At 40.1% G+C, this 12,702-nt stretch overlaps 1 protein-coding gene and 1 pseudogene across 1 annotated transcript in view; both read right to left on the bottom strand.

Annotated features, from left to right (window-relative positions):
* Positions 1-231: 231 nt before the first annotated feature.
* SVEP1 (sushi, von Willebrand factor type A, EGF and pentraxin domain containing 1) overlaps positions 232-12,702 on the bottom strand; it is a 185,630-nt gene continuing 173,159 nt past the window's right edge. Inside the window, exons 46-49 of the mRNA XM_067743688.1 lie at positions 12,160-12,255; positions 10,275-10,370; positions 5,891-5,984; positions 232-510 (exon numbers count right to left, since the gene is read on the bottom strand). Of these exons, the coding sequence (XP_067599789.1) occupies positions 489-510; positions 5,891-5,984; positions 10,275-10,370; positions 12,160-12,255 (308 nt within the window). The 3' untranslated portion in view covers positions 232-488. The remainder of the gene's footprint in view (positions 511-5,890; positions 5,985-10,274; positions 10,371-12,159; positions 12,256-12,702) is intronic.
* Positions 5,565-5,664, bottom strand: LOC137228490 (U6 spliceosomal RNA; annotated as a pseudogene).

Raw genomic sequence — 12,702 nt, 5'->3', positions numbered from 1 at the left:
ACGAAGGGGTCTCCTTTATTGTAATTTCTCAGTACACTGCGTGGAATCCCATAATATGCTAGTGGCATAGATCATGAATCCTCTTCATTATTCCCGGGCCACCTCACAAAATGGCACTATCCAGCAAAACAGTATTTAGTAGCAAAATATATTTTAATTGAAAAATCATTTTAAGTAACTGAATAAAAATGTGTATCAGGAACTTTCCCCATAGGCAGGAGAATATGTACATTTTGTGAGAGTGGAGCAGCATCTATTTAATATATTTTTATATAGAAAATACAGGCATATTTAAAAAAAGAAAGTATGTCACAAGAAATAACAAAATATAACACAAAATAAAAAGGTAAACCAAAAGTAACAAGTTGATTAAAACAAGACAAGACCCAGCACCGTGTTGGAATGTCTTTGTGTAAGTTCTGGGATGTCCAGGACTGCCAGGAAGAGATGATCCTGCATTTTAGGAGAGCTGGTTGGTTGTGCAGTGGTTAAAAGCCAGTCCTCCTTTTCCTGGAACAACAACAAAAAAAAGAGTTTCAACAGAAAAGACTGAATTGAAGGGGGAACAGCTATTTGGGGGCTGATTAAAACGCAAATGAAAGTCTCAGATACCTGGGCATCATCTGCGATGTTGTTTGGATGGATGGGGGCCATTCCTTGAGAAAACAAAGGGACACGGAGGAAAAGCGCTAACATATGAAAAGATGTGAGAATCAGCACACTGGAGTTTTAGTCCTGGCTCTGTCACTAGTTTCCTGTTTGATAATCTGCTCATCTGTACAATGAGGGGTTTGGACTTGGTGAATCTGAAGGTCTCTTACAGCGTGAACCGTCTGTGGGTGTTATTTATTTATTTTTTAATAAAATTTTAAATTTATTTTTGGTTGCGTTGGGTCTTCATTGCTGTGTGTGGGCTTTCTCTAGTTGTGGCGAGCGGGGTCTACTCTTTGTTGTGGTGCGCGGGCTTCTCATTGTGGTGGCTTCTCTTGTTGCAGAACATGGGCTCTAGGTGTGCGGGCTTCAGTTGTTGTGGTGTGCGGGCTTCAGTAGTTGTGGTACGCGGGCTCACTAGTTGTGGCTCGTGGGCTCTAGAGTGCAGGCTCAGTAGTTGCGGCACACGGGCTTAGTTGCTCCGCGGCATGTGGGATCTTCCCGGACCAGGGCTCGAACCCGTGTCCCCTGAATTGGCAGGTGGATTCTTAACCACTGTGCGACCAGGGAAGCCCCCGTCTTTGGTTTTTATTTATGGCATCTGTTTAGGATTCATTTTCTGCATACAGAGATCAGAGGAAACAGTCTCTTCCTTAAGGATTGAGCTATCTAGGAAGAATACTGGGTCAGTCTTATTCATCATCAGAGAAGGATGCAGGTTGAGGGATTTAATGAATGCCACAGGGTGTTTCTCCACCAGCTGTCACAGATGCCCAGAAACTGCTCTGTCAACCAGCACTGACTGAGCATCAATTTTTGTTCCTATACTAAGTATGAGGGAGACAATCTTTAAGGCACTCAATCTCGTGGGAGAGAAGGAAATAAATATTATTTGTAAACATTTATTATTTTGATTTCTCAGAAAAGCTTTCTCCCCGTCCCATTTCAGGGAATTATACTCCACTTTTCTTTCTTCAGTGACTTGCCAGTCTCTTCTGCCCTTTACCCAAAGGTATGGTAAAAGTTTTAGCAAAATGACTTTTCCCGTTAGTATAACATGACCTAACCTAGGATCACCATTGACTGATCGATCTATGGTGGGCCCTTGAATCAATCTGGACTCATGAGTTCTTCTCCTGGATTTTTAAACTGGGTCAGCACACTATTTCTGTAGATGCTGGAGTGTGACAGGTAAAATGTGGGCTCTATAAGCAGTTCTGTCCTTCCATGCGAACTGAACAGCAGAGGAAAGCACTCTGCAGCAAGAGAGTCATGGAGAAGATGCTGGAGAGAGGAGGTGAGACGGGAGGTGAGAGACTTCAGATGGCTTTCAAGAACTCAGTCTGGTCGTCCTGATGCTGAGCGAACCCACGTCTTTGGGTTCCATACACGATCCCATTATTGTGATAACAGATTCCTTTCTTTGCTTACGCCAGTTAGAGTTGCAGTAAGAGAGTCCTAGCTAATTCAGGTCTCCTAGAAAAACCCATCACAGCATAAGGAGGGGCAGGGGGGCTACTGAGGCCTCTGGGTTGACCTTTCCTTGAATGTGGGAAATGCCTCTGAGGTGAATTTGCCATCATTTTTTTGGATTCCTTTATCAACCTTTTGCGTAAAAAAATCTAGAAGATTGTGTTATCTTTATTAATAGACAGCATTTTAACATAAGCTGATAACTACCCTTCCCCTGGTCAAGAAAAAGCTCCTTTGACCCTTGAACAATGTTGGGGTTAGGGGCGCTGACCCTGTCAGCAGTCAAAAATTGCTGTACAACTTTACGTTTGGTCAGTCCTCTGCTGTTGTGGCTCTGTATCCACAGAGTCAACCAGATCGTGTGCACTGTACTGTGGATTTATTGCAAAAAGTCTGCATTCAGGTAAACAAATCCATGTTGTTCAAGGGTCAACTGTATTTTGATATTAGGGAATCATGCAAACTCTGAGTTTCCTTTTCTTATCTGTAAAATGAAGTAGTTGAAACATAAAGTCTAAAATTATAAGAATGTTACAAATACTTCCTGTTCCTTCTTGAGTCACTGTCATTCTTACTCCTTTTATTTTCTCTCTCTCTCTCCTATTCTTTTTTTTTTTAAAAAATTTTTATTTATTTATTTTTATTTTTGTCTGTGTTGGGTCTTCGTTTCTGTGCGAGGGCTTTCTCTCGTTGCGGCGAGCGGGGGCCACTCTTCATCGCGGTGCGCGGGCCTTTCACTGTCGCGGCCTCTCTCGTTGTGGGGCACAGGCTACAGACACACAGGCTCAGTAGTTGTGGCTCACGGGCCCAGTTGCTCTGCGGCATGTGGGATCTTCCCAGACCAGGGTTCGAACCCTTGTCCCCTGCATTGGCAGGCAGATTCTCAACCACTGCGCCACCAGGGAAGCCCTCTCTTCTATTCTTTGCTCTCTTTTTTCCCAGCAATTCTCTCCAGTTTGACTTCAAGCTCTTTCGACTCTGCTCTCAGGTAAAATGATCATCTTTATCTTGGAAACATCTAAATATACTTGTACAATCCAAATTTGTCCTTTTGGGTTCAGTTTTTTTTTTTTCTCTGCAGAGATGGCATATGTTTGAGGTGATATGAAGAAATTCATGGGCATGAGACAGATTTTTTTGTTAATTAAGTTTGTATTTAGATAGATTTTTGTCTTTGCAAGTTGACTTTGATATTCCAATCGAAATGAAATAAAAGGACATGGAAAAATAAAAGCTCTTTTCAGTTAACTTTTAAAAATCAATATGGAAATATCCATTTGTTTTTAGTGATTCCTATAAGATGGAAGTAAATATACAAAATACAAATCTAAGTGATGTAATACAATGAGGTACATTAAAAGTTTTAAAATAGAGTTGGTGATGTTCCAACATTGCAATATTTGTGAGGACAATGTTTTAATACTGAAAATATTTTTTCAATGGTATGATGCAATATATAATCAGAATGGTATGTTACTGGCATAAAAACAGATGCATAGATCAATGAAACAGAATAGAGAACCCAGAAATAAATCCACACGTATATGGTCAGTTAACTTACAACAAAAGAGCCAAGAATACACAACGGGGAAAGGACAGTCTCTTCGATAAATGGTACTGGGAAAACTGGACAGCCACGTGCAAAAGGATGAAAGTAGACCATTATCTTACACCATACACAAAAGTCAACTCAAAATGAATTAAAGATTTGAATGTAAGACTTGAAACCTTAAAACTCCTAGAAGAAAACACAGGTGGTAGGCTCCTTGACGTCAGCCTTGGCATGATTTTTTTTGGATTTGACACCAAAAACAAAGGCAACAGAAGCAAACATAAACAAGTGGGACTACATCCAACTAAAAAGATTTTGCACAGCACAGAAAAGCATCAGCAAAATGAAAATTCAGTCTACTGAACGGGAGAAAATATTTGCCAACCATATGTCTTGTAAGGAGTTAACATCCAAAAAATATAAAGAAGTCATAAAACTCAAGAGCAAAAAAATCTCCATCTGATTAAAGAATGGGCAGAGGACCCAAACAGACATTTTTCCATAGAAGACACACAGAAGGCCAACAGGTAGGTACATGAAAAGACGCTCAACATCCCCAATCATCGGGAAACACAAATTAAAACTACAATTAGACATCATCTCACACCTATTAGAATGGCTATTATCAAAAAGACAAGAAATAACAAGCATTGTTGAGGATGTAGAGAAAAGGAAACCCTTGTGCACTACTGGTGGGAATGTAAATTGGTACAGACACTGTAGAAAACAGTATGGAGGGTCCTCAAAAAATTTAAAATAAAACTACCATATGATCCTGCAATTCCACTTCTGGGTATTTAACTGAAGAAAACAAAAACACTAACTCTAAAAGATATCTGCACCCCCGTGTTCATTTCAGCATTATTTACAATAGCCAAGACATGGAAACAACCTAAGTGTCCATCAATGGATACATGGATAAAGAAAATATGTGTGTGTGTACACACACACACACCTACACACCACAATGGAATATTATTAAGCCATAAAAAGAATGAAATCTTGGCAACTCTGACAACATGGATGGACCTCGAGGGCATTATGCTAAGTGAAATGAGTCAAAGTAAGACAAATACCGTATCATCTCGCTTGTATGTAGAATTTAAAACCAAAACCCAAACCAAACTTACAGATACACAGAACAGGTGGGTGGTCGCCAGAGGTAGCGGTGGGGGTAGCGGGTGAGCAAAATGGGTGAAAGGAGTCAAAAGGTACAAACTTCCAGTTATAAAATAAATGTCATGGGGATGTAATGTATAACATGGCAATTATAATTAATAATGCTGTATAGCACATTTGATGTTGCTAAGACAGTAGATCTTAAAGGTTCTCATCACAAGAAAAAAATTTTATAACTATGTACATGGACTTATATAGTTAACTAGACTTATTGCGGTGATCACTGTGCAATATATACATACAAATATTGAATCACTATGTTGTACTAATATACTAAACTAATATAATGTTGTATGTCCATTATACCTTAATAAAAAAGTTTAAATTATTATTTTTAAAAAATTATTTCAAACTATTTCTCCTTTGATTTATTTTTGTGATAATCTTTTCTCAACTATATTTATCTGGTTAGAAATGAGAAACCAATTGCTAGAACATATTTTTACATAAATTTTCTTGTAATCCATTAAATACTGACTATATATACCATAAAAAATATGAAACAAAAATTTTGACTTTAAAAATAAACATTCCTTATCATCAATTTCAATTCTATTTTTTATTATAAACAGGAATAGAAATGAACATCAATAAAACATATTGAGTTTGTTATTTATTTGCATCCTTGCATATAAAGGGTGAAATCTTCTGTTCAAGAAGGCAGTTAATTTATTTGTTTAATTAACGCTTTTTCCTTTTTTGGGGGGGGGGAAATATGGAACACTTCACAAATTTGCAAGTCCTCCTTATGCAGGGGCTATGCTAATCTTCTCTGTGTTGTTCCAATTTTAGTATATGTGCTGTAACACATATGTGTTTTTGAGAAATCATTGTTTTATTTGTCAATCCTTAACTAATACTTCTTCGTTTGGTTTTAGTTCAAATTTAGGGAATATCTCAAAATGGATAGTTTTGGATACAAAATGCTTACATTCAAACTAGAGGTACCTTCTGGCTCCTGAGACAACTTAACTAACTTGAATTTCAGTCTCCTTAATTAAGTTACAGATAAATAGTAGTTTTTGGTTGTCTTACCTGGAACAGTCATGTCCTGTCCAAGCCGAGAGACAATGGCATCTGTTTGGTCTTACGCATTTTCCACCATTTAAGCAGGGAGACTGGCAAACAGCTGGGATGAGAAATTCATGTATTTATTTAATGAATACTGAGCAATTCTGAAGATGCCCATGAAGGCAGGCAGAATAAGATTTGACTCTTTTTGCTCCAGCCGCCACCATTCCTCATGGACTGCATCCTGCTACTTTGCTCAACCTCATGTCATTATGTGGTACCACCTCCCTTTTTCCTTCCAACCGAGTCCATTTTCATATTTAAGCCCCAGGTTAAGTTCTACCTACACACTGAAACCTTTGCTGATAACTCAGTCGACTGATTTTTCTCTTTAATCTTTTTATTTGTTCAACCAATTTGACACATACTGTTTTGAACTGTAAATTATTCAAATACTTGATGAGACTGTAAGTCTCTGGAGGGAGCCAGCACTGAACTCTATGACCGATGAAGTCATTACATCAGACATCAACTCTTACGACAACAGATCAGTCACGCAGATTGTCTAACATGACAGATGATTCAAAAGCCCTTTGTGTTTGCTAGGAAACGTATTTCATGGCTTTTACCATTGGAATTACAGAACCTGGGGTAGAGTTAAAAATTAGCCACAGGTGAAACCCTGAGTGAACACCCAGAGATTTACTACGCAGACAACTTTCTCACAAGTCCTTAGTCTCAGAGTCAAACACTTCATCTGCATGAATCTATCTGTTAAAAAACCTAAGGACACTAAAAACCGATGAAGACCAGGCAGTTTAACTTATCAAAGAAAAAAAAAAAAAGTCTGTTGGGAGGAAGCTGGAAACGAGACACATTTAAGTCTCATGATTTCAGCCTCATTACAGCTTGGAAAGGGCAGGTTTCCCCAGAGGAAAAACTCATCTTCGGTGAGAGATAAAGAAATGTCACTTCTCTAATCACTCATTCATAAAATATGGGGAAAACGTCAGCAATCCAGGCACTGGATAAGCACAGAGAGAGGACAAGAGGGAAAACATCAATCTTTGCCCTTAGCTTTCTTGACGAGCAAGCTAACAGAATGAGCGTATTTGCAATATAACAAAAAGGAAATTATGAAATAAAGCAGGATTAAAAATAGCAAAAATAAAACCCAATCATCCACAACTAATTCTCCATATCTGCTTGCTAATGTATATTAAAAAATTACTCTTTTTCAAAAGCATGATGATTTAGTGGTACCTGACTGTACTAACAAATTTTTTTATTATTTTCACTTCTCTGTCTAAAAGCCTAACACTTTCCTCCTTCCCTATAACATGGGTGTCCCCAACGTTCTATTCTGGGCCACCTTCTCACGCTACGTGTCTTCTGCAAAGACTTATTTTTTCTCCCCCATAAATGTTTTCCAATGATGACTGACATATTTCTATCTTCAATGTAGATGAGTCTTCTGGGAACCTAAACCATCATCCAATTGCCTGTCAGACCTCTCCCTTTTATGTTCCACTGGCCTCTCAAACTCAGCATGTCCTTACTTACTTAACTCCTTTTCTGTACCTTCAAACCTGTTCCTCTTGGGTTCTCTATCTCAAGGGTAGAAGTGGCACCGCCTTCCACTCAGGGGCCCAAACTGGAAATATCAGTCTTGACTCCCTTCAGACCTTTCCTCCTACAATACATCTATAACCAAGTAGTGTTGACTCATCTCCCTAACTTCTCTCCAATCCATCCTTTTTGGTCGTCCTCATTTCTCTAGACTTCATAACCTCTTGCCAATTCTGCTTTGATAACTCCCTAACAAGTCTCCCTAATTTAAGTCTTGCTTTCTGCCCTTCTCCATACTGCTGCCAAAATCATTTTTCAAAAAGAAAATCTGATCACATGATTTTCCTGCTTAAGACCCTTTAGTGGCTTCTGTGGCTCAGAAGACATAATCCAGCATCTTGAACTTGGCATGCGACGCGCTTCCTAATCTGGCTCTGCCCATCTTTACAGCTTCATTTCCAGCCACACCCCTCCACTGCCTCGGTGGCTTCAGCTCTATTTTGCTGATCACATTTGTGCTGCACTTCTACGCCTTTGGCTAGAACGAGCTCCTCCTGGTGACTCCTCTTCCTTTGATTCTGTGCTTGGAAAGCCTTTTCTGAATGTCTGCACTTGGGTAGTTTACCCATCTTCGCTGTTGTCCTTTTAGAGAATTCAGTTAGCCTCTAGTCACCTACTTATAGGCCACTCTGTATCCCTTCTTATTTTCTACATTGGATTCTGGAGGGCAGGAGCTCCTGTTTTATATACTTTTGTATATTTAATATCAATACTTAGTGGGTATAAGTGGGATATGGGCTGAGGTAGCTGCAGCAAGATTGAAAAAAAAGACTATACAGCTCATGTCATTAAGGTGCTTAATGTCAGTTAGGGAGCTAAGGAGCTAAAAGAAATACAAATAAATCAGATCAACTGAGCTTTAAATGGCATGGTTCTAGCTAATTGTGTAATATCTATAGACATGGGATGTTAGAAGATAGTCGTGGTAGAGAGCAAGTTTAGGGACAAGAGGAAACTTAGGCAGGGCTTTGGAGGTTGGGTCAAGTTCCAATAGGTAGAGGAAGCCACACCTGCAGGGGACAGGATGTGACTGGCAGGATGGGAAGTAAGGGGTATCAGGTGTGCTGACGCCAGTCTGAGAGTCAGAAGAATTTGGGCTGGATGTGAAGACAACAGGCAACCATCTTAGGTTCTTAAAAAGGGCAATTCATGCCCAAGGTAGTGTGTAATGGTGTTGTTTTGGAAGAGGAGATGGGAAGGTCAAGTAGCAGACTCTGGCGGTGATCCAAAGGAGAGGTCTTTTACTAGCTGGTGATAGTGGGGATAGAGTAAGATGCAAGAGATACTGTGCAGGAAGGAACAGAAGGAGTGCTGACACTGGTAATCTCAGATGAAGGGGAGGGAGAGTGGAGGATGTCTCCATCTGGAAGCATGACGCCACCACCTGCAGAGAGAAGATGCCTGGGAAAGGGCAAGGCTGGTTTGCAGGTAGGTTCAATTTTGTATGCATGAGAAATACAGATAAATACCAAGGGTGACTTGTAATAAAGAAATACCAAATAGATCACTGTAAGAGTTTCAAATAAAAGCTTCAAATTTTGCCTCCGGTATCACATTCTTCCTTTTCTACACTCATGGATGCCTCACTTTTGGCTTTATGTGGGGTGGACGCACATCTGATTTTGCCTTTCACTACCATTTCCCTGGCTTACTTATTAATAGTGCCCCTTTCATTCTCAAAAACGTCCCAGTCTGGAGGCTAAATTATATGGTCACCCCAGCCTCAGAGCTCATGACAAGCTCTGGTGTCAGCTAGCCTCTTCTACTTCACAATTAACCTCACTAGGAGGTGGTATACATATTATTTACAGGAGGAATAGTGGAGTGTTAAATAAATATAGCAAGTTCTTTGCTTTTAATAGTTGCCTGAAAATTAGGACATTAAAAAGGTAAAAAAATCTATCATTTTAAACTGATTGATTTATTAGACAATTACTGAAAATCCTATCATATGCAGGCACTATGCTAGGTACTGAAGATACAAAGATCACAAAGGAATACCCCTGCCCTCAGGTGGCATACAAACTAGTGAGGGCAGGGAAAGATCAATAAGCGAGCAATTAAACAGATATCAAAGTACAGTGGGATAAATGCCCGTATTTGAGATAGACAAGGGTTACTAAGGGGACATGTTTGTCACCAACAAATCAACAACAGTTTGTTACTGTCTTCCATGATAAGGAACCATCTCTTGTTGAGTTTTTTCACTTTAACTTAAATTGTATTTATTTAGAGCGTAGTTCTTTCTAGATAGGTACTGCGAATTTAGTGATTTAGCTTCATAGAGATTAAAATAAATATTCTTCCAAACTTCCGCATTATGTTTCCTCTACATTCTGCAAAATAGAGCAAATGACATGAAGAAGGCCGACAAGTGAGTCGACTCAGATGCTCTTTTTTGTCACACGACCCCGAGAGGTGTCTCTGAGGCAGCCATAGGTTCAGCATTGAGACCGCCATTCAAGGGACCACCTTGAGGAATGAGATATATATATATATATATATATATAATTATTATTTTTTTTGGATCTTTTCAACCAAGATCCCATGCAGCATGCGGGATCTTAGTTCCCCGACCAGGGATTGAACCCATGACCCCTATTGGAAGCATGGAATCTTAACCACTGGACCGCCACGGAAGTCCCTTGAGGAATTCTTGAGAAATTCTGATACCCGTTTGTTTCACTGCCACCTCTGAATCTAAGTCACACTCATCAGTGTCCTCTAGGGCTTCACGGAGTCAAGTCACCAAGAAAACAAACCATGAGAGGAGGCCTACCTGTGTGACAGCGGGACCCTGTCCAGCCAGATGGACAGTTGCACTGATAAGGTGCCACACAGCGACCGCCGTTCAGACAGGGAAGAATGCAGATTGCTAGAAAGGAGATCAAAAAGGATTTGATCAAAACACACACACTCGGATATGTTCAAGTGTTCAAAAAACATTTTCCAGGAGGAGTAAAACCTTGGATGACCCACTAGATAATCTTCCGTATGTGCTCTGTTTATTAATCAGTATCACTGGGAAGACACAATCCAGAAAGTCAGTCTGGACCCTCTACCTGATGTAATGACTCTAGTGCCAAATGCACTCTTTCCGAGAGGACACACCGTAATCGATGCCTGCTAAGTGCTTTGCTTTCTCTTCACAAACTAAGCAGAATGTTCTCCATTTGTTATCGTTTCAAATTTCCATTACAAATTACATAAAATGCTCTAAGAGGGTTTGGCTACCTCGAGATTCTCTTCTTGCCTTTAATTAAATGTGAGAATGGGAGTCAGATAAGCTCTTCCGTGGGCTGGTGTTGGCAACACGTTAGTAGTGATGGGACAGCTCAGCCTTTATTTTCTTGGAGCTGAGGCCCGATGGTGATTGAATGAGGCCTCCCCTACACCCTCCACGGCAATCACTTCTCCTACTAGAAATTACTGAGCTCTGTAAAGAGGTGTAGTCTGTTTCAAAGGCGTGAGACTGTCTACTGGCTTGGTACTCAAAGCACGGTTCTCAAACCCAAAACGTTGGTATTATGTAGGACTTGGCTAGAAATGCAGAATCTCAGGTCTCAACCCAGATCTACCAAATCAGAATCTGCATTGAACTTCTCCCAGGTGTTTTGTATGCACAGTAAAGCTTGGGAAGGCCTGCTCTAAGGCATTACCAGCGCATGCTCAGTGAACTAAGCCCAGCCTGTTGTTACCCCAGGGTAGATGCTTCCGAGTCTCTGGATCCTTGGCGTTATAGCAGGCCATGTGTGGGAGCCCTAAGTGGGAAGGCAGGATTGGAGAGAAGGAGAAGGAAAGATGCAATTCTCTTCTTTCTGAATCACTGTGAGAACACTTGCTTTGGTGAGCTGTTAGCAGCCTAAATTGATTTCCATCCTATATTTTCCTTTCTAGATGAGTTGAAATAGTTACACTTTAGAATCTCTTATAAAATGTCTGGCCTTAAAAAGAACTGATATAGACCAATGGCCATCATGTCAGTGACTCAATGTGATTCACACATTCCCAGTGAAACATGAAATCATTTTATCCATACATATATATTTTTTAAGAGATTGAAACAAAGTGTAGTTTAGACATTAAAAGAAATTAAAACTATTCATTTACATGCTTTTGGAAATTCAAATTTAAATGCATTTCCATGAGGATCGAAATTCTATGTTAATTTACCAAGCACTGCATAGATATGAGAGTACCAACTTTCCTTACTTTCTTAATTGGGAAGAGCTACACTTAATTAATGGTGGGCTCCAAATCTTACCTGAAAAGTACAATGTTATGCAATGCCATGAATTTATACCAGCTGTAGCAATGAGTGGCACAGAACATACACAGAAGTGAGATAAAGGAAGACCAAGGTTGTGGAACCCTCTATTATAAGCTCCTTCCCAAGAAGATTCTTGGAAATCTGTGCCAGGAGGCAGATGAAGACAGCTTTGGATGGATCTTGATAACTGTATTTTTCAAGATCACTGATATTCTAGATGTTCTGCAACTAAATGACATATGTAAGTCAGCTCTTGGCCCTCTGTCTGGTCTGCTATGGGATTTAAGCCCGTGAATTTCTGCCACTAGTAAAGCCAGCTCCTGGTAACTCCCCTGAGTTGGCAATTTCTAGACTAACCACTGGGACTCAAAGTAAGATTTGAGGGCAGACTCACGCTCTTCACAGAGACGCCCCATCCAGCCGTCTGGACAGGAACAAGCATTTGGGCGTTGGCAGATACCTCCATTCTGACATGGGAACCGACATACAGCTGGAAAACAAGCAGAATGAGTCATAAATCTAGGGAATTATGGAAGGGTGGTTGTCAGAAAATAGGACCGATTATTTACATTTCATGGTATTTCCTTGAATCGAGTTTTAAGGAAGAGAAACAAAACCCAATCTCAAGATTCGGTTGGGGATGAGCATGAGGGGCTCAGGAGGGGCATAAACAAGCTTGGGTAGTTCTGAGACTGTAACTATCAACGTTTTCATAATTTGAGGATTCAGGGCAGGAGGGAACAAGGCGGTTTATATAAAAAGATAGTCTCTTTTGATCTGGACCAGGGGAAGTGCCCTTCTAGAAGATGCGAAAATTCTCTTCCAAAGGAGGCCTTTGATGGCCGGTAGCTCTTTGGTGATACCACTGTCCCACACTATCTTAAACAAGTGAAGAAACAAACAAACAAGTAAACAAACACACAACTTTCATTTGACT

This window comes from Pseudorca crassidens, chromosome 7 (assembly GCF_039906515.1).
Source record: "Pseudorca crassidens isolate mPseCra1 chromosome 7, mPseCra1.hap1, whole genome shotgun sequence".
Lineage (NCBI taxonomy): Eukaryota > Metazoa > Chordata > Mammalia > Artiodactyla > Delphinidae > Pseudorca > Pseudorca crassidens.
This window is presented reverse-complemented; position numbering and strand designations above follow the sequence as displayed.